Source organism: Mesoplodon densirostris, chromosome 1 (assembly GCF_025265405.1).
Source record: "Mesoplodon densirostris isolate mMesDen1 chromosome 1, mMesDen1 primary haplotype, whole genome shotgun sequence".
Classification (NCBI taxonomy): domain Eukaryota; kingdom Metazoa; phylum Chordata; class Mammalia; order Artiodactyla; family Ziphiidae; genus Mesoplodon; species Mesoplodon densirostris.
In genome coordinates, this window is record NC_082661.1 from 70,626,870 (window position 1) to 70,649,399 (window position 22,530).

General features: G+C 48.6%; 1 protein-coding gene across 1 annotated transcript in view; it reads right to left on the reverse strand.

Moving 5' to 3' along the window:
* Positions 1-22,530, reverse strand: part of CRMP1 (collapsin response mediator protein 1) — a 69,666-nt gene that overhangs the window by 34,843 nt on the left and 12,293 nt on the right. Inside the window, exons 2-4 of the mRNA XM_060087599.1 lie at positions 11,192-11,280; positions 6,016-6,200; positions 2,237-2,401 (exon numbers count right to left, since the gene is read on the reverse strand). Coding sequence (XP_059943582.1) covers positions 2,237-2,401; positions 6,016-6,200; positions 11,192-11,280 — 439 coding nt within the window. The remainder of the gene's footprint in view (positions 1-2,236; positions 2,402-6,015; positions 6,201-11,191; positions 11,281-22,530) is intronic.

A 22,530-nucleotide genomic window follows, 5' to 3' on the forward strand; every position in this document is an offset into this window, starting at 1 on the left:
GGTAAAATATACCTCACATGAAATGTACTATCGGAGCCATTTGCAAGTGCAGTGGCATTAAGTACGTTCACATTGGTGTGCTTCCATCTCCAGAACACTTCACCTTGGCAAAACTGAAACTCTGTCCCCATTAAACACTAATTCCACATTGCCCCTCCCCCAGCCCCTGGCAACCACCATTCTACTCTGTCTCTCTCTGTGAACTGGACGATTCTAGGCATCTCATATGAGCACAGTCATACAGCATTTGTCTTTTTTGTGACTGGCTTATTTCACTTGACATAATGCTCTCAAGGTTCATCCATGTCGTAGCAGGTGTCAGAATTCCCTGCCTTTTCAAAGCTGAATGACATTCCACTGTAAGGATGGACCACGTTTTGTTTATCCAATCATCCTTTAATGGACATATGGGTTGTTTCCTTCTTTTGACTGGAGAATTAACACCGAGTTCAGACCAGGAGTCTCACGCCTGGTACCAGAGCTCTGACACTATGTAAGGGGAGTCACTGGGCGAGCCTCAGAGAGGTCAGCTTGGTGACTTGCCCAGTGTCACCAGGCCAAGAAGTGTGAGGGCAGGATTCAGATTCAGGCAGCACAACTGCTGGGATCTTTCTACAACCTGGACTATGATTCTGTACAAAACAAGAGTGTGATTCACAGCAACTTCAATGAAGGGATAAAACCATCTGGATATAGAAGCTCAGACTTATGAGACCCAAACTGGTAAATGGGCAAGGAACACAATCGGACATTCACATAAAGGAAAAATGTATGCAAAATGTTTAATGTAATTAGCAGTTAAAGAACTGCAATGTTCAATGGTAGACTGACTTTTATTCATCAAATTAGCAAGGATTTCATACAAGTAATAACACCCAATGGTGCAAACATGCACAGGGTGAGAGACATGGGCTGTGGGCATGCAAGTGGGTGCATTTCTGGGGAAAGCAATTTGGCGGTAAGTGTCATGATTTTGAAAAATGTTAAAACCTTGACTATTTTACAAAGATGTTCACCAAACATGATTTACAGTAAAGCAAACAGAAAACCTAAATGCCCAATAAAAAGGAAATAGCTACGCAAATTAACCATTACATTGTGTATTACGAGGCATTAAAAAGTCATTAATGAAGAGTAATGATTACTCCTAAAACGTTAAGTGAAAAAAGGATTCCAAATAACTGCTATCGTATAACTATATATGGAGAAACTGTCTAAATAGATAGGGAACAGAAAGCAATAATCCTTAAAGGAATTAATTATTAATGGTAAGTGGCAACTGGGGAGTAAGAGCAGAGGGAAAAACCTTTTCCTTCTCTTGATTTTCTGACTTTTTTTGTATTTGGGTGATGATACTTTTATGAGAAAACACAGTATATATATTTTAAAAATTGAAAACACCCCCCATCTCTCCTTGAAGCATCTCATTCATTTGATGGTGCTTCCTCAGAGAGCCTCAGAACTGCCTCTTTCTGAGGGACCCCTCACACCTGGTTTATTCTGTTCTCTTGCTCTCTGTTTCTGTGGGTGTTCAGTTCACTTCACCTCCATTTGGTGTAAGGCACACTGTAAAGTACCCACACTGTGCAGAGATGTCTGGTTTGAGCTCACACAGAGGGGAGAGAGGGTGGGATACAGAGATGCACAGACATAATCCCCTCCCTCGTAAGCTCAGGGTTTAACAGAAGAGCCAGACAGACGACCAGTGTCCCGTAATCCAAAAATAATGGAAAAGGTGCCCCCCAAAGAGGCCCAAGTAACCTTCTATGGATATTCAAGGGATGAAGCAGTTCTGAAGTTCTGATTGGGGAAACTGGGATAGTTGAGCTGGGAAGCAGAGTAGAAGAAAGGGCATCCCTGGTAGGGGGTGTGGAGACTGCAACAGCAAAGGCCCAGTGGAGCAGCAGGTTTCAGGGGGTGGCGTCCAGGATAATAAGCACCCAAATGAGTTTATGGTAGAGAAGGAAAAGTGAGGCTAGATCAGTGGGGGCCTTGTGTGCCAGGCTAAGGAAATCGGGCTTTCTTCTATAAACAGGGGGAACCTCCAAAGGGCCTGAAGGAGAGGAAGATAGACTCCTTAAGGAGGGTCCAATTTTTCCACTGTTTATGGGGCAAGGCACAGCTCACAGCTGGGCTCATAGCAGATGCAGATAAAGGGATTCTAACTCCACACATCAGACCCACAAACAAAACAGGGATTCCAGAACTGTGCCCCCATTCTGGGGCTTTAACTGACCTTTGTCCTGCACCAGCACCTCGAGCTCTTCCCTAACACTATCGTACCAGCTGGTGATGTCCACGTGCAGGGAGTAGTCACAGCAGGATTTAGTGTCTGCCGCTTCATGCCATTTCTCGAAGGAGGTCAGCAGGCTAGACCCAGGTTCAGGGACAACATGGTCAACTGGGACAGAAAAACATGTGTCACATTCCAAGATGCTTAGGACCCAAGTCAACCCAGTGGTAGCCTCTTCACTGCCATCATCACCATCATTATCTCCAATATTAGCATAATCATCGTGACCTTCCCTATCCCCCCCAACACCACCACTTACATCATCAAGATCAGCACCCTCATCATCACCATCCTTTTCATCATCATTCCCACCATCATCAACATCCATACTGCTATCATTGCCACCATCATTATCATAACCATCAACCATCTTTAGCCTTCATTACCACCACTGTCCCCACCATCGTTACCGTCATTTCATCCTCCTCCTCCTCATCACCATCACCATCATTATCATGACTGTTTATTGAATGTTTCTGATGTGTCAGATACCGCCACAAAGGCTTTATATAAATTATCTCATTACATCCTCACAACTACCCCGTGAAGAGAATAAAAATATCCCCAATTTGACAGATGAGGAAACTTAGGCTCAAAGAGGGTGAAAAACTTGTCCAAGGTCACACAACTAGTAAGCAGTATGGAGAAGATTCCCAGAGTCCTGTCAGCTGCAGAGTCTGGACCCTTTCCCGCTACTCCTTGCTGCCTTCGTGGGCGTAGAACGCCAAGGTGAAAAGGACCTAAAAGAATATGAACTTCTTCATCCCTTTTTCAAATAAAGTCTTAAATGTAAAGCAGATCAAAGGGGAGACAACTGTCTTTTAAACCTCACTGGGCTTCGCACATCCCGCTAGCTCCCACCCTTTTTCTAACATCCACCCTTCGCGGCCAGACGTCTGTAAGAGCAGTCTCTGCTCCGCACTCCCTCTCACTCCTCCACCCACCGAGAGCATCAGCCTTTGCTAATTCGACCTTCCAGTCTTCATTCGACCTTCACTTCACTTGACCTCTCAGAAAACAGTAAATCACTCCCTCCTTCTTTAAACTCGCTCCTCCCTGGCTTCCATGGCAACGGCTTTCTGGCTTTTTGTCCCACTTCTGTGGCCATTTTTTCCTGGAAGACTCTTCCTCCTCTACTTGACCATTAAGTGATCAAACTCCTTACGACCTGGCCCTAGAACTTTTCTTTCTACGTGGCTGCTCATTCAAATGTATCCCCCCCTGTCAGCCACAGGATTCTGAACTCTCCACTAGGATGACTCAAGAGCTCCTCAAGATGAGAATGTCCAGAACCTCATGCCGCATCGTCCCCTCCCCGACCCCACTGGCAAAGCTGGTCCCCCAACCCCACCCCAGAATGGTAAGGATATCGCCTCACCATTCCAAAAGCTAGAAGCCAAGGGGTTACTTTTGACCCTTCGTTTCCCACGTGCACCTCCACTGCTGATCATCACCACTGATGATTTCCCTCTGATATGTCCCTGGAGCTGTCCACATCTGTCCACCTCCTGGTCACACTCCTAGTCCAAGCCACCCTCCACTCTCAGCTGAACAACTGCAATCACGTCCCACTGGTCTAGTCACACTCAACCTAGGCCACTCTATTCAGGTCTCTTTAAAACAGATCATATCACTTCCTGCTTAACATCCCTCAATGGCTGCTCATCACCCATACGAAAAAGACCAGAATTCTGACCTTGGCCATCAAGGCCCAGCAGCATCCTCTCCTCCCAGCCTTATCTCACAGGATTCCAGCCCTCAATCTCTGCACCTTTGCCTCCTAGGCCTTCTTTCAATCTCTTAAACACAAGGTGTGTTTCCCCCACCACAGGGCCTTTGCATGTGCTGTTCCCTCTTCCTGGAGCTCTGCTCCCCGATACCTTCTTCTCCCAGTTAACTCCCACTCATCCTGCAGATCGATGCACAAATGCCACTTCTTCAGGGAAGCCTCCCCGAGCCCTTTGCCCCACAGCTCAAAGCACTGTGCCCCTTTCTTCTGTACAACTAACCCGCTTATAGTCATTTGTGTGGGTGATTAGTGACTCCCCATGGACTGTGAGCCCCTGGAGAATAAGCATTGTGTCTGCTTTGTTCCTCTTCTTCCCCACCACTTAGCACAGTGCCTGGTGCAAAGCAACCCTCAATAAATATCTGTTAAATGAAGAAATGGGGTGGGAATTCAGAACCTCCCCGCCCCCCCCCACACCTCCTAACTGTGGTTCTCCTGGTGACTTCATAGGCTCTTGGTGCTCCATGAAACATACTTTGAAAACCACCCTTGTATAGATGGGGAAGATGAGGCCCATGGGGTTGGTGGAGGGGTCCCCCAAGGGTTTCACAGCTGGTGATGGGAAAAGAGCAAAGGGGAACTCCAGGGATCCCGATTCTTCATCCAGGGCTCTGTCCTCTACCTCACACAGGTCCCCTGAGCCTGGAACTTCCATCTCCACCTCTCAGAATATCCCAGCTCCTATTCCCAAAGCACTTACCACCATATGCCATGCACTATGCTAAGGAACCACATATATGGGCTGGGGGGTACATTATAAAGTCCATGTTACTGACGAGGAAGCTGAGGCTCACAGAGGCTTATTACTGCCCAGTGGTGCTGCTGCTGAGTGGCCGTGACCAGTGCAAACCCTAGCAGCTAGGATCCAAGTCCCAAATCTGGGCTTCTCCCACGTTCCTAGCCAGCAGACACAGGGCTGCTTTTTGGAAAAGGGATCAGAACGGTGCTTGCCTCCTGAGCTGGGCATACCCTCCTGGCTCAGGGGGACGGGAACTCTGATACATGAGCTCTGCTCACAGTGGCCAACTCCAGCCAGTGTGCACCTCCAGAGGAACTCTTCGACGGGGAGAGATGGGCAGGGTTGGGACCAGCTCAGGGACAAGCCACCTAGATGTGGAGTCTAACTATTGAAAGAACATTTCAAATACACTGCTGCCTATTTAATCAAAATTGCTTATTAAAATGGAATCCAAACAAAAGCACTGTTGGATTAAAAAAAAATACAACAATCTGGCTGCAAAGGGCAGTAGAGGAAGAGTCCAGCATCCCAGACAGACCACTGTGGTAGATGGCGTTATTTGTCCACAATTCTTCTTTCCCTTCCCACCCTCACCATGGTTCACTGAGGACAGAATGCAATTTCAGGGACTTTGCGCTTGGCCGTGTGATTTGCTTTGGCCAACAGAACAGAGGGCTGAAGTCACAGTGTGTAGGTGAAGAAATGAGGTGGTAAGAGGAGGAGCAAGTTTCTGCCAGACACTTCCTGCACTTCTGCCTTCCACTTGGAGAAGAGCATGGTTGTGTTGATCATTGGTTCCAGAATGGGAGAGCCATGGTACCCCGACCCCAAAGCCAACTCACAGTCTAAAGCAGACCCACACCAGTCCGGCTCCTATTCCTGTGGGCCCTTGAATAAGAAAAACAAGTGTTTGCTTTAAGTTTGGGGGCTGTTTGTTATGCAGCATTATCACAGCATTACGGCAGCAACACTGTCTAATACAACCACTTCCCAGCTGCATAACCTTCAGCAACTTATCTCACCTCTCTGAGCCCTTACAGCCCCATCTGTCATAACAACATCTACATCACTGGTTCCAGAACTTTAGCCACCTGCGCACCAGGTACCCTGAGCAAAGTGCCTGGTGTTACTCAAGATGCTGAGGATGCAGAAGAGAAGTCACAGCCTATGCCCTAAGGCAGGGGTGCGACTCACTGATCATCGTGGTCCCTCCTGCCAGTGCTGCCTTGGTCCCTTGGAAGAAGTCATCAGCGGCCGTCATCCCCTGGGAGGGCTTCTGCAGGTACGTGTTGACATCGATACCTCCGGGAATAACCATCCGCCCATTGGCCTCAATGGTCTTCACTCCACCGGGAACAATTAAGTTCTCTCCTATTTGCCTGGGCACAAACAAGAGAGACGGACTTTGGTTCTTAAAAGAAAAACAAAATGGCTGTCAACAGTGCAGCTTCAGTTCCATTAGATAAACATTTCTGAGGCAGGTCCTACGCAGGCCACTGGGTGAACAGAGATAACTCAGGCAGGGTCCCTGCCCTCCAGGGGCTCACAGCCTAAGGAGGAGGAAAGGCATGTAAAGCAGATGGTTACAATCCAGTTCACACAGGGTGTGGGGAGCGCAAGGTGGGCCATTTCACCAGCCTGGTTATCTGGGAGGGCTTCCAGGGGGAGGCAGTGGCAGAGCTGAATCCAACAGCAGTGAGACCAGCATCGCTATCAAGGGGCAAAGGGTTCTCTGAACAGCCCGACACTCCAGAGCACTTCACACACTTTTGGCACCTGCTTTGGGGACACAAAGGTGAGCGATGGGGGGTTGGCAGTGAAAAGTCCCCTTAGCTCTGCAAGTCTTCAGAGACAGGGCTGTGAAGTGAACTGTGATGCCCCAAAGTCCATATTTTGAAGTCCTAACCCCCTAGCCCTTCACAATGTGACTGAATTTGGACAGAAGGCCTTGAAAGGGGTCATTAAGTTAAAACGAGGCTGTTAGGGTGGACCCTGACCCAATCTGACTGGTGTCTTTATGAGAAGAGGAGATTAGGACACAGACATGCAGAAAGAGGACCATGTGAGGACACAGGGAGAAGACAGCCGTCTATAAGCCAAGGGAGAGAGGCCTCAGAAGAAACCAACCTGCCCCACACCCTGATCTCAGACATCCAGCCTTCAGAACTGTGAGAAACAAATATCTGTTGTTTAAACCTCCGAGTCTGTGGACTTTGTTATGTCAGCCCCAGCAAACTGATAATGACAGGCAACCTGGATTCTCATTTGAACCAGTCATGAGCACCAGCCTCGGGAAAGCTTCTTAAGCCCCCGTAAAACCTGCCATGAGGGGATCACACGGCGGGTGGCAGAGCTTTCCTAGGCAGGCTGACCAACACTTTTGTTTCCCCACATGCTTGGTGCCCGGAAACTTCCTCTAGAAGGAGGGCAAATTCCAAAAGCTGGGAAAGGAGGAAGAAGAGCCTAGGAATTTCAAAGCCTTGCCCCTGCGGTGTCCACTGTGTCTATGTGTTGGAACCAGAGTCAGGAGACGTATCCCTCACCAGGGTGGGGTGAGGGAGGCTCAGCCAGACCAGGACAGATTCAAAAGCTCCACGGTCAGTGCCCAGCTGAGACCACTACATCTGACCACAAGCAATTTTTATTTAAAAAAGAAATCCAGTTGTTCTAAACTCTTGGGATGTGGCCCCGATATTAGTTTTTCCAAGTTACCTAAAAACACCAGTAATGAAGACAGGAAAATGTTCCTTCAGTGACCGCAATGTCAGGCCCCAAACAGAATCCACACGCAGGTGCGAAACCTCCTTGCTTTTCTGGACTCCTGGGCCGGCTGGTCCAGGCACGTCGGGGCACAGAAGTGACGGGGCTCTACCTGGGGCTCTTCCACAGAACTGGAGCATTGCACACTGTCTACCCTGAAACCAGAAACTGGTCTAGTCCAAGCGCAGTGCCAGAACCATGGTGAGCCCCAGGAAATGTCAGCATTTCTGCCAATTCCACTAGCGCTACAACTGTGGCCGCTGCTGCTTCTAACCGCCACCCCACTCCCTCCGTAATTCCCATCGTCGTGTACAGAATCCTGCCTGGTCCTGGTCCAATCTTCTCACCGTCCATCTCCAAGCTCATGGCCATGTGCCAGGAGCTGAAGGGAACAGGGTTCAGAGAAGTCACCCCCAAGCTTTACAACAAGAGCAGTGAACTGCTATTGAGCACCAACTATAGGACTCTCTTCTAATAAGGCCTTCACCGACGGTCTCATGTGTGCTCACACTAGCTTCTAAAGAAAACGGAGTGATGTTTAGAATGCGTAGCACTGGCAAAGGAACGGGCTCAGCCCCATCAGAATGGGCATGAGCAGACACTCGGCACAGCCCAATCTGATCCCGGTCTGTGACTCCGCCGCCACACTGCGGTGCCAAAAGTTCTACAGTTCAGGGCCATTCTTAGCAGGCAGATCATCGCCTATTAACAAACCCTCTCTAATCCCCTGCCAACAAACTGTGAGGGAGGAAGTATTCACATTCTGCAAAAGAGGAAAACGGGACCCGGGGCGGGGCAGTGACTTATCGAAGGCCACACAGCAAGTCAGCGTTGGATCTGGATTCAAGCCCAGTGTCCCCAAGTCTAGTATCAGGCTCTGCCCACCAAGCTCCACTGTCTCCCTGCTTCCCTTCTGCAGAAGCAGCAGATTCTCCCCAAACTGGGATTAAACTAAATGGAATCCCGCCCCCCATGAATTAGGAGGAAGACTCCCTGAATGGTTCTCAGCGGCAGTGTGCATGGAAGGAAAGGGAAGAGAGGAAGGAAGCTGGAGAAACCCTGCCCTTACCCCAATGCCACCCTCACCGTCACTCAGAAAAAAGTCCTGCGCCATCAGCATCTGATTCTCCAATGCTCAGCCAATGGGATGGAGCCCTCGATGAATCATAACGGATTCTGCACAAACCCAGCTGAACAGCTTTTAGTAAAACTTGGCGAATGGCCGCAAAATGAAAGGATTCTTGGGGTTTAATCAAAGTGAAGGGAAATAACCGAGCCTCCTCATGCCAAGCGGTCCCTCAGGCTTTCCCCCCTTCCACACCTCCTTCTCAGTCAGCGGGGACCTGTGCCCCACGTGACCATCTGAAGACCCTGCAAGGCATTCAGACAGACACTCGCTCTGCTTAATAAGGCAGGAAAAGCAGCACTGGTGCTTAGAAAGCTTTTCAGCAACAGGGTTAAAAGTAAAAGGCGTCTCCCACTAAGAGGAGCGGACAAATATTGAATTTACGGAAACTGCCTATTTCCTGAATACCCTGGGTGGCCTAAGTCCTAAGTCTCCAGGTGTTCACACAGCCTTCCAACCTCCAACTGTGTCGCCGGTGGGAATGGTGGTCCCATGAAAGGGTTCTCCGTGTCTCTTTGTCCCCAGGACCCCAGAGGTCCCACATAAGCGGGGAACTCGGTGCCGATTGGTTGTGCCTTATCTAAGCAGTGGTGAGTTAGGAACCTCACTTTATCATGCATCTCACCGCACCCCACCCCACCATCTGCCTTTATCTCCTTTCTGGTTCCAGGCTGTACCCTGGCTGAGATCGAGGTCCCCACCATCTGATGTGTCAGTGTTTGTAAGTTACACTTGCTTCAACACTCCAGGGTCCCATCCATCCATGCACTGTGCCAGGTCCCTGGCTGGGAGGCAATAAGGCAAGACCCCTCGTCAGGGGCAAATGCAAACCAGGGGGGAGAGGCGGCCAGCACAGGGGGAGTGGTAGCCTGTACAGAGGAAGAGCCTGGGCTCTGGAAGGTTTCCTGGAAGAGGAGCCACACAAGCTGGGCCCATAGGACAAACGGGAGTTGAGGGGCAGGGGCATGAAACGAGAATGGGGGGAGGGGCAAGGCATTTCAGGTGGAGAATTCATGGGTGCAAGGTTGTTCCCAGGCGAGAGTGCTTGGCAAGTTCTGCAAACACCAAGTTTTCAGTGCGGCTGGGAAGAGTGAGCTGGTGGGGGGGGGGGATGAACTGGAGGAGGTGAGGCCTGAGTTGGCCCAGAAATCGTCAGATCCATCCAGGACTAGGGGTGGGGGCAGGCAGAGGGAGGCGGGAGAGGGCTCAATGCTGCCTTGAGCACCTACTCTTCACAGGGCCTTTGCACAGATGGTCTCTTAATGCTCATGACAATCCACAGCCTCCTCTTCCTCTTCCCTCTTCCTCCTTCTCCTCCTCACCATCATCATCATCATCACAGCATACATGGCCCCGGGATGGGCCCACCAACAGACCCCATTCCTGTTTGAGCTTGGCCTTGCTCACACCTCCTCTGCCTTTCCTTCCAGTGCCAGCTGCCCAAACTGGATCCTGAGATGGTCTCTGACTCTACTCTTCCAGACTCCAGAAGAAGAGGCCGAGCAGCAGATGGTAAAATGTGGAAACCATGTAAAAACCACTGTCTGGTGTTATGGACTGAATTGTGTCCCCCAAATCCACATACTGAAGCCCCAATACCTCCAAATATGACTGTGCTTGGAGATAAGGTATTTAAACAGGTAATTAAGTTAAAATGAGGCTGCTAGGTCAGGGGTCCTAGTGCAATAGGGCTGATGTCCTTATAAGAGGAAGAGAAACTGGAGGCACACACACAGAGCAAAGGCCACGTGAGCACACAGCAAGAAGACGTCTGTCTGCAAGCCAGGGAGAGAGGCCTCAGGAGAAACCATCCTGCTGGCACCTTGATCCTGGCCTTCAGCCTCCAGAACTGGGAGAAATAAATTTCTGTTGTGTAGGCCATGCCATCTGGGGTGTTGTGTTATGGCAGCCCAGACAGACTAACACACTTGGGAGGTCCTAGCAGGGCTGAAAGGGGCAGCTAATGGGGAGGAGGCAAAGGAGACCTCCAATCCCAAGGCATGTCTTCCCTTTAAATGCCAAGGCTCTGCCTGGGGCCTAAACATGACTCCTTCTCTCCCAGCCCCCTCCACCCAATTCCAGAAATTCTGGGCAGGTAGAAAAAAGAGCTGTGAATCAGTCAGATGAGCTAGGTTGGAATCGAGGCCTTGCCCCTAACTCATTCTGCAACGTGGGACAGCCACTTAACCCCATGGCCCCCCCTCTCAAGAACAGAAGAGGGGCCAGCATGTGTACTTCACAGCCTCTGTGGGCATCATGGCCTGCGTGAGCGCCATGGCAGGGAGCCTGGTGTGCTCACGGGGCGCTCAACAAACACAAGCCCCTTCTACAGCCATGGTTTGCACCTCCCCACATCTCTCCATCCCTGAGAGTCACAAGAGCTGGCACATTCATTCTGGGGCAGAGCGCCAGCCTTCCAGTCCCTCTAAGGGCCAGGCAGCCTAGGGAGACGGGCTTCTTAAAAGGTCTGTTTGGTCAACCCACTTTATGAGTCCATCTTCCAGGTAGACATCGGCATAGAAGGACTGGTCATCGTTGATGATTCGTCCACCCTTGATGAGGAGTCGGTCACTCTGAAAAGCCAAGCAAAGTAGTAAATGTCATTAGAGAAGAGCCAGGAAATGTTTTTTTTCTTTCTAACTTTTTTTTTTTTTTTTTTTTTTTTTTTTTTTTTTGCGGTATGCGGGCCTCTCACTGTTGTGGCCTCCCCCGTTGCGGAGCACAGGCTCCGGACGCGCAGGCTCCGGACGCGCAGGCTCAGCGGCCATGGCTCACGGGCCCAGCCGCTCCGCGGCATATGGGATCCTCCCAGACCGGGGCACGAACCCGTATCCCCTGCATCGGCAGGCGGACTCTCAACCACTTGCGCCACCAGGGAGGCCCTTTCTAACTTTTAACATAAAAATTTTCTAAAGTAAAGAAATGGTATTAAAAAGCCCCCTGAGAACCTTCACCCAGATTCTTTAAATACTTCACCATTCTCCTTTTACCCCTTTCCCCTCCAAACACTTTGGCTTTGTTTTTGCTGAGATTTTATAGAGCAAATCCCAAATATCACATAATTTCACCTATAAATAGTACATAATCTCTAACTGTTGAATATAATAAAACTCAATTTAGAGACATTTTATTTTATTTATTTTTTTTTTTTTTGCGGTACGGTGGCCTCTCATTGTTGTGGCCTCTCCCGTTGCAGAGCACAGGCTCTGGGTGCGCAGGCTCAGCGGCCATGGCTCACGGGCCCAGCCACTCCGCAGCATGTGGGATCTTCCCGGACCAGGGCACGAACCCGTGTCCCCTGCATCGGCAGGCGGACTCGCAACCACTGCGCCACCAGGGAAGCCTAGAGACATTTTAAAAGATAGTGAAATGACCAAAAAATAAATGCAACTCCCCCAGAAAACCTCCAATCAATGTTCTGATGTTTTTCTCCGATTTCCCTCTATTTTCCATATTTGTGATTCTAACACACATAGCCATTCACTCACCCATGCACCCATGAGATACCAGCCGATTGCCTCGGCTCCAAGCCCAGGGCCAGGTCCTGATGAGCCAGGGTAGAATGAGCTCTCATGGAGCTGATGAGGGAGAGACAGAGGTTTCACAAATCCTGGGAGTAGGTGGGATTCCGAAAGAGGAGAAGTATAGGGTGCCCACCGTGGCCACAGAGTAAAAGGGCTGCCAACCTTATTAAAGGTCAGGTAAGGCAAGCTCAGATAGAGAAAATAATTCTGGATAAGCTGGACCAAACAAAGGGTTGGGGAGAAGGCCAGTATGATGAGTGCTGAGTGTCTGGGCAGAGAAATGGTGTGCCAGGTCCCAGAGGCAGCAAGGGATGTAGCAAATTCTAGGAGCTAAAAAGAAAACACGATTGTGTCCTTTTTTGCATTTTACCATAACCATAATTTTTAAGTGGCTACAAAATATTCCATTATATGGATGCACAATAGATTGTTAATTTCCCCCATTGTTCTTTTTAATGTTTCACAATGATACATATTGCTATAATGAACATCTTCACGCACAAAGCTTTTCCCTGAATTTGTACTATTTGTTAGGCTAAATTCTCAGAAATGTAACAACTGAGTCAAACAGTATAAACCTTGCTTTCAGCCCTTGATAAATATGACCAGATTGCTTTCCAAAAGTGCTTCCCCAATTTGCCATCCTGAGGCCACCAAAACACCCTTGGTTATCATTAGTATTTGTTAATTTGCATTCCTTGGAGGCTGAGAATTTTTTTGCCACGTGCATATTTACTATTTGTATTATCTCCTAGCTGGAGGTGGGGTGATGGATAAAACTCAGCTTCTGCCCTTAAGCCCCACCCTCTGGGCAGGAAACAGACAGCAACGATTCAGGGTAGCCACCTCAGAAGGAGTGTCTTGCATGGGTTCCCCTGGAGGCAGAGCCTGAGACAAGGATTTAGAGGCAAGCAGTGATTCTGGGAGGTGATTCCACGAAGTGCAGTGAGGGAGGCAGACACTGATCTGGCTAACACTGTGAGCAACTGGGGCTTGATCCTGCCGGGACACTCTTAGGAACCCTCTGTCACAGAATGTGCCTCAGATCTGTGCCAGTGGTCCCACAGCACTGACCATGAGAGGAAGGCAGAGGATGCTGCACAAGCCTGGAAAAGAAGGGTTTCACCCAAACTCAGGAATCAGGCAAGGCTTGCTGAGCAGACACAGAGCACGCAGCCTGCTGCTCAGAACCCTCCAGTGGGTTCTTGTCGCAGTATATTTTCCCCAGAGTGAAAGCCAAGTCAGTGAGACCCTATTTAATCTGGAATCCTACTATGTAGGCAAAATTCACTCTCATTTGCTTCAGGTCTCTGCTCAGTGTCACTTACCTGACAGCCCCCCCCTTGACTGCCCTGTTTGGAACACCTTACATCGCTGCCCTGCCTGCAGACCCCTCACCTCTTACCCACTTTATGTTTACATAGTACTTAATATAGTATATCTGACATAGTCTCTATTTACATGTTTGTTTAAAAATGTGACTTGTCCCACTGACATCAGAGCTGTGGTGTGTTACCCACTGGCTGTGTCAGGCACAGCCAATCATAGACACGTTGCTGTGGATGGATGGCACCACCTAGAGTTGTCCGTGAAGTTTCTTAAGAGACTTAGCTCTATGGGGGCAGAGATTTCATCTATTTTCTTCATTGCTGCATCTCTGATACTTTGGACACAGCCTGGCAGGATGGATGGATGGATGGATGGATGGATGGATGGATGGATGGATGCCTGAACTGATTCTTGAAGGATGAATGGGTGAAGATGGAGAGAAAAGGCATCACAGCCGTAAGACAAAGAACTATGATCCACGAGCCAAGGAAGAGAAGTATGTCCTGTTCTCGAGGAGAAGGGTCTCTGGAAGAAGGGGCTTTCAAGCTCAGTCACTCCCAGGGCCAACAACCTCCCTCTTAGCCATAAGACAGAAGCCAGGACCTAGGGAAAGAGGCATGGGCTCTGCATATCCAGAAGCAGAGACACGCTGGTATGCAGGTTTACCCGGGCACCAGAAAGCAGGAAAATGTGAGTCATTGGCAGTTGGTGCTTGGCTTCTGGAACATGGCCTCCCACAGGCAGCCGTTTGCCTTGTCACATTTAATAGAAGGCTTTTCAGGCTAATCCTGAAAGGTGGTATTTAATGCGCTGCACGCCAGAAGATCAGCCCCACCCTGCTCTGCCCTCCCCAGAATCAGATGTTCAAATCCACGCCCCCTCCCTACCAACTACCAGCAGATACTGTGGGCAGCTACTGCCAGGGTCCCGGCTCTTTCTGTTCTCAGGGGCCAGCATGTTTCTAAAAAATAAGCCCACCAGAAGGCAAGAGCTGATGTGACTTTTTTCTTTTCTTCCTTAAAGTTAGTACTGTGTTCGCCTTTCAATTGGCACTTTCAAAACCGTGTTCTTTGGAACTCTAGCCCAGAGGGGTTTTATTAGAGGCTGAGCCCAAAGGAAATTCCCAGGTGTAGTGAGTTTAGAAAATTCTGGGTTAAAGAGAAGCAAAGATCGTTTTTATGTCAGGAATTCCCAGATCCTTCACTCTGCTGATGTGTAATGTGAATAGTCAAGAGGGGAACTGAGTTTGATCTTTTCCAAATTTAGACCCTTTCATTTTGTGAGACATTTGACAAAGAGACTCCTCCTCAGAAGACACCTTAGGAAACATGCTTTACGACACTGACGCTCTCCACGCCTGGTTGTGCTGAGTGGTTCTTGTGGAATGCGAGGTCTAGTCAACCTCAGATGGAAATGGGGCTCAAGATGAGCTGAACTCTCAAATTCACACAACCAATAGGCGTGGAGGTTAGACGCAAGGTTTCCTAACCTCCTGTCCAGCATTCGCTCCAGCAAACACACTTTTATCACGTTTTTAAACATGTTCACCCTGTAGAATCCATGACACCCCATAATCAGATGCAATTTAGAAAGAACCTGAGGACCTAGCTCTCCAGGATTCCCTTTCTTCATGCAGGAAGTGGAAGTGTGAAAGCCTAAAGAAACATCCCCTCCCCAAACAGTGAATTTTATGATACCTAACTTTTAAGAATTTAATAAAAGTCACACATTTAAAAGAAAAAAAACAATACCCTGCCTCTCCCAGGATTACCACGAGGAGCAAATAGTCGACAGATATGAACAGTGACAAACTCTGTACAAAATTCACTGTTTAAAGACCTTGAAAAAAAATGAACTATCTCATTAAAAATTCAACAGAAATCAAACAGCAAGGGTAAGCCAGAGACTGCCCATTCCTTCCAGGGTGACAGCAGTGACCTAAAGAGACTTCTGCTCAGCATGGCTCACGTCCTTGGATCAGTGTTTGTATAACAGCAAAACGTCCAGAGTCAGACAGATGCAGCTTCCGATTCTTGCCCATTTGCTATCCACATGACTTAACCTCTCCAAGCCTCAGTTTCCTCATCTATAAATTGGGGATAACTGTCCCTGCCTCACAGGGCTGTGGGAGAACCCCACGGGGTACATATATAAAGCGCTTTGCCCAGGCCCACCAGTGGTGACTACTCAGCAGAGTTACACATTGTTTATTCTGTGCCATTTTCTGTAGCAGGAACTACAATAAATTATTTGCTTAAGGAAAGAATGTGTGCAGCTAAAAGAAATCGTTTTTGTCCTTAAGGAGGTCTCAGGCCAGTGGGGGAGACTGAGTCATAAGCAGACCTTTGCACTCCAGTGTGGGACGGGCTGGGACAGAGGGGTGGTGGGAGCAGAGGCCACCTCCACTCCAGCCCTTCCAGGGGAATCATGCTTATTCTGAGCTTGAAGAACGAGTAGGGATTAGCCACATGGCAAAGGAGGGAAGAGATTGCAGAGAGAGGGAATGGCGGGGCAAAGGTACGGGGTTTGGGGGAGCCTGGTGTGCTTGGGGGTAAGTGGTTTTTCGGCTGAAGTACGACCTCAGGGTGGGCAAGCTGGAGAGGCAAGCAGGTGCTGGCTCATGGGGACTCTACTGCCACGAGCAGAGGTGAGGCTAGGCTGGTGTCGATGCTAATGAAAGGGGCTTTCGTCACAGAAGAACTCAAACCTACAAAAGTTTCTGAACCGAAGCATCACCCAAAAGCTGGGCAGAAGTGGAAGAAGAGAAACTGATAACCTTTACATTTTCCTCCAAGCGGGGATTTCTGAATAAGAGTAAGCGTCAGCCACGTTTACAAAGTATGTCAAGAGTCTTAAAATTGTTCACAACTTTTTTTTCTTTTTTTTTTTTTTTTGCGGTACGCGGGCCTCTCACTGTTGTGGCCTCTCCGTTGCAGAGCACAGGCTCCGGACGCGCAGGCTCAGCAGCCATGGCTCACGGGCCCAGCCGCTCCGCGGCATGTGGGATCTTCCCGGACCGGGGCACGAACCCATGTCCCCTGCATCGGCAGGCGGTCTCTCAACCACTGTGCCACCAGGGAAGCCCTTGTTCACAACTTTTGACCTAGGAATCTAATGCTGAGAATTTGTCTTCAGGAAAATATCCCAAACAGAGTCAAAGAATTATACACAAAGAGGTGAACCACAATTACGGACAATCTTGCAACCACACCACTAATGGGGTGATATACAGCTATACAGCTACTAAAATATTCTCCAGGAATATTTAAGGATAAACAACAGCACTAGACAATAAAATGTTAGGTGGGAAAGCAAAATACCAAACTCTCCACAAGGTAGATCTTTCTGGTAGTTCTTGACCTGAGGTGCCTCCCTATGTCCCCGTGGCCCCTTGCACACAGCTTCCCAACAATACTCATCACACCATGGTCACTGTTCAAGTGCCCGTCTCCTGCTGGGCTGGACACCCCTCCACGGCCAGGACAGCCCTGTGTGAGTCATTGCCAAAGCCCCAGGGACCAGGCATAAACCTTACACAGTGTTTAGCAAGTGTTTGCTGAGTGGGAGGAGAGGGGGTGACAGCCAGGAGGCAAGGAGAGAGGGAGGGAGAAAAAGAGAGTGTTTGAAATGACAGAGGGAGGGAGGAGAGAAGAGGAAAGTGAGATAAAGGAGTGATAAAAGAGAAGGGAATATGAAGCAAAGAGGGAAGAACGAAAGGGAGGAAAGGGGGAGGGGAGAAATAAAGAGAAAAGGAGGAAAGTGTAGACTGACAGATCAGAAACCTCTCTTCTCTGCTTTTAGAACTCCCTGAAAGCCTAACCCTGTGGCTTGGGAATAGAAGCCTGCTTAATGCAGAGCCTGTCTAATACAGGTGAGGCTGGAAGGCCTTCTCACAAGGGGCCCACCTAAACCTCATCACTTCTCTGTTGCCAATATCCTGGGAGTCAGAGGAGTACCCCAGAGAAGGGAAGGCCTTCTTCTCCAAACCTACCATTAATCTCCACTCCAGCCCAACCGGGAGGGAAGAGCTGGTGTTGGCGGGGTGCCTTTGCTCTCTTCACAAACATTAACTGCTCTGTTGAGTGCCGCTTACAGAAATGAGCCTTTAAAGCTTCAGATGTTCTTACCCCCACAACAGCAAAATAAACAACAGTCAGCCTCAACTAGGAGGGGAGGTCTAGATCACAGTGCATCTTTTGCATCACTGTCTGTCCCTGAGCGAAGCATGACGCCTCCCTGCATTCGGTTCTCCCTCCTTCCCTGCATGGTGGGAATAAAGTCGGTCGTTTCCAATGCAAAGTCAGAGGAGTAGAAAACTCATTACGGTCTGCGGAGCCTCGGAAGAAAAAAGAGGTGCTACTCTCATCAAACCAACAGCTTACCCCAAAATCGCTAGTTTAGCAACCTTGGCTATCTGAAAAACAGTAGAGAACAAAAGCTGTTACTACAGAGACAGAGAAAGGCAGTGACTATATCATCAAGGAGAAGATGTTTGATCTGGGTTCTGAAATATGAGAAGCTCATGAAGCCGAAAAATGGAGGAGAAGGAGAACAGTCCAGCAAAATAAATAGTATATACACAGCAGTGTTCTGCAGTTTCCAGGTTCCACGCTGTAAATGAGGAAAGCAAAGGGGAATGTCGTGCTGTCCGTGGTCCTGAAACACCACTGGGCACTGGGACAGCGAGGTTTCTCCAAACCCTGGGACCCTGAAGATCCCTCTCCCTCCTACCTCACCCAGGCTTGGAGTTCCTCACTGCTTTTCTTTCTCAGCTCACAGGCATATCTGTAATCTTTACACCGCCACGGAACAAAAATAATCATAGATTATGTTTCACAGTGTATGTGGTTGGTTTCAAATACATTTCACTCTGAGTGCCACCCTATCAATACTTTAATTATCCCACCCAGGAAGTTGTGGGGAGGGTATGTGACACTCCCACGTCCCCTCTCCCACAATGCTTCACTAATACACACATCAGAATCTGGGGTCAGTGAATGAATGAGTGCCAAAAACGGATCTCAGAGGTCTGGCCTTCACACGAAAAGGGCAGCTTCATCCCGGGGCTGCAGGTGCATACAGATTCTGATGAGGCTGCCCGATTTATCCGTGGGAAGGGGCTCAGAGAAACTAAATGAAAAGTTACTCCTGGAAAGATGAAGAATATCTTCCTCTCCAAAGGGCAAGCGTGAAAACGAGTCTCAGAAAGATAAGGGAAGCCGCATTTGGTAGAAATGTGCTTGCCCATGCATTGAGTGCAGGTGAAACGGCTTTCTCCTAAGGCGAGGAGAAGCCAAGGTGAGTTCTGAAAGTTATTAGTCCTTCAGACTCTACAAGTCACTGACATTAAGGCTCACGCTGCAACTCAAACATTCAGTAGGACAGGTAGGCACACCCCTCACTCATGCAAGTACAACTCACAACATGGCACCAGAGTCTAGATAATCCTGAAAATCCACTGGGATTGTCTGCTAAAAACTCCAATCTAGGTGCTTTTCTCAAGATTTTCATTTGCCAGATCTAGTTTATGGGCCAGGAATTTGTTATTAACAAACATCTAAGATATTCTTGATGGAGACCCTCTGTGATAGATTGTGTTATTTCTTTCACAATCCTTCCTGCCTTCCCACCCTTGCCATGCTCCAATGTGGGTGCAGGGCTCTCCCGGCCGCACTGACTGTGGGTGTGCCTACTTGAGTTGCTTTGACCAACAGAATGAGAGTGGATGTGACTGCACCAGTCTGAGCACAAGCTTTTAAGAGGTAGGTGGGTTCCAGCTCCATTTCTTGAGAGTCCATCCTCCACCATGAAAACCACAGGACCCAAGGAATGGTGTCTCCTTCAGTCTGAGTCCCAGAATGAGATGCTATGAGGAGCATGCCTGACCCAAGAAGAAGCCTGAAGATAAATCTAGCTAAGCCCTCCTAAGCCTCTGCCACCCACAGACCTGTGAACAACAAACAACTATTTGTTATTGTAAGCCACAGAATTACAGGGTTGTTTGTTACGTGGCATTATTGCATCAAAGTGAATTGATACACCATCCAAATTCTGTGCTGGAAGTCACAGCCACAGTGATTGCTGTCTGAGAGATTTTCCAGCTCAAATACTTCATAAACCCAGGACTCTGTTCCTACCTTTAATGACCAGAGCCCCCTTCCTCCCTGGCTCCCCTCACAGATTGCCCAACCAGCCTCCTTGCAGTGGCAAGTGCTGCCTACAGTGCAGCTGCGCACTCATATTTATTCACAGAAACCCAGCCCATTTGCCTTTGGTTTTGCCTCAGGGGACAGCCTGTCAGCCGGTGGTGCTTTGCCACACTTTTCAGGAAAGCAACCCTGGAAGTGGCGACAGGCCTGAGATTGAATATAACAAGCACACATTTGTTCCCACCCGCATGGGTCAGGGACACAGTGGCATTTTCCTCCTTCATGAATCAGAAATACAGGTGGTCCCCATGGATTGCAGGCCTTTTCTGTGAGCTCAGGCCCATTTCCATGACAACTGCAATTTTAACAGCGAGATTTCACGCTCCATTGTACCTGACAGACATTCAGGAAATATCCCCTGATGGAGTATCTGGCGTTAAAATAACACACCTCTATCATGACCCCAGGAGTGGGCAAGGTCTTCAGGCTCCCTATAGAAGGATGATGCTAGCTAAATCTGTATGTATGTGTAGACCCATTTCTGCATTTTTTCGTCTCTGCCTTTTACCTTATATAAAGCAATCTGAACAGAAATCCTTTGCCCTCAAGAAAACCACATTCCTGAGTACACACTAAGTATCGGTTCTGCATTACATGGGTTTTCATTTTTAATTCTGAAGTCACCTTAAGAAGTGGGTATTATGGCTACAAATAAGGAAACTCAGAGAAGGGAAGTGATTTTGCTCAAGGTCACACAGCCAGGAGATGGTGGAGTCAAACATGAACCTAGTACCACCTGGTACCTACAAAGTGACAGCCCAGCGTCCCGTGGTAGTTATCCCGGTGTTCCCCTCACTCTACCAATTAAGATGTCTGAGCCTCAGTTCCTTCCTTTGAAAAATGGGAATAAGCAGGAATAGACCATACATCTGAAGCCCATTCCCAATGCCATGAACCTCACCAGTCCTTCTGACAGGATTGTTGCAACTGTGGCCAAAAGGGAGTAAGGCAGATTAAAGGGCTCTGGAAGTTGGAAAGGGCTCTCTAGTATTAAGACATTAAAGGCAGAGACCTGTTCACCTGATAAACACTGACAACGCCTCCTGTAAGCCAGATGCTTCTACAACGATTACCTCATTCAATACTCATTTAACAAAGAGGCTGCGCTGTCTGCTGGTTAAGGACATGGCAGTAGAGGCCAGAATGCCTGAGTTCTAATTGGGTCCCACACTTACTACCCTTGTGCCTTAGGCACGTTTACCTCTCTGCGCTTCAGTGTTCCATCTATAATGCAGAGAGTGGTTTTGAAAGTTAAATGAATTAATGTGTGGACAGAGCTTAGTGCCTGATTTTTAAAGTCTTCCCACTGTGGGGAGATAAATCTCATTCAAGTGCCCAGTTCCATCTTCAGCTTCTCTCTAACCTCTCACACCCCAAACCCAACTCTTTTGTAGATCTTGTTGCATCTGCTCCAGAAGTGTCCTCATAACCCCCTGATGACTTCCACCTCCCACAGCACCTGCTCCAGGTCAGTCCTCCTCACCTGACTCCCTGCTGCCTGCCTTGTCCCCTCCACACGACAGCCAGGGACCTTTCTGGTCACAAATGCAACTATGTCATGCCTTTCCTTAAACCCGTCACCAGCTTGTCCTCACACGTAGGACAAAGTATGCCCTCCCAGGCTCTTTCTGGCCTGACCCCTGCACTCTCCTGGCCTTGTGCTATACTCGTATACTCACACTATATTCTGGCTCTCTGAGCTGCACTTTCACACCCCGTGCCTTTGTCTGTGGCATCTGCTACCTGGATTTCTTGCCACACCTGCTCTGCCCATTGATTTCCAACTCACCTTGTCAGGGGCAGTGTCCTGCTTCCAGGAACATGTGCTTACCTCCTGGAGTTCCTAAAGTGTAAGGCTTGCACCCTTATTAGCATTGTTTCACAACTGCACAGAACTTCATCTTTTGGCTCATTTTTATATGTCCATTTCCCGCATGGGACTATGAGATCCTTCACCCCAGAGACTACAGCTTGTTCCCACACAGCTTCTTAGCTGGGTGACCTGCAGCAATAACTTAATCTCTGTGTTTCAGTTTTTTTTTTTTTCTCTATTAGTAGAGCTAATCAAAGTACCCAACTCACAGGATTACTTAAGATAAGTAAAAGCTCACAACACAATGAATACCAGCCTATGAAGCCCAATGCTCTATGCTGAATGTTCTGTGTCTGTGCATTTGAGGAAGCAGGGAAAAGTTTCCATTGCTTTTATCAGTTTCTCAAAGGAGTCTATGGACCCAGAAAGTATTTAAACCAGTTTAGAAGGTGTCCAATAATTAAAGTTTTATTTTGGATCCATTTTGTTCTACATGCTCAGAAATAAAGGTCAGCAAAAAGAAAAAAAGCAAAAAAGAAAGGGAAAAAAGAGAAAAAAGGAGAGAAAAATCCAAACACTGTACTTGGAAATTGCGGTAAAGAACTGGGGCTATTTTGGAAAAGAGAAGGTCCTAAGTAACTGAGAAATATCATCCAGAGCCTCTAGGAATATCAGCATGGAAGAGGAAGAAACCTGTGAAAAATTCTGAGGGCAAAAGGTAGTCTCTCCAGGGCTTCCCTGGTGGCGCAGTGGTTGGGAGTCCGCCTGACGATGCAGGGGACGTGGGTTCGTGCCCCGGTCCGGGAGGATCCCACATGCCGTGGAGCGGCTGGGCCCGTGAGCCATGGCCACTGAGCCTGCACGTCTGGAGCCTGTGCTCCGCAACAGGAGAGGCCACAGCAGTGAGAGGCCCGCGTACCTCAAAAAAAAAAAAAAAAAAAAGGTAGA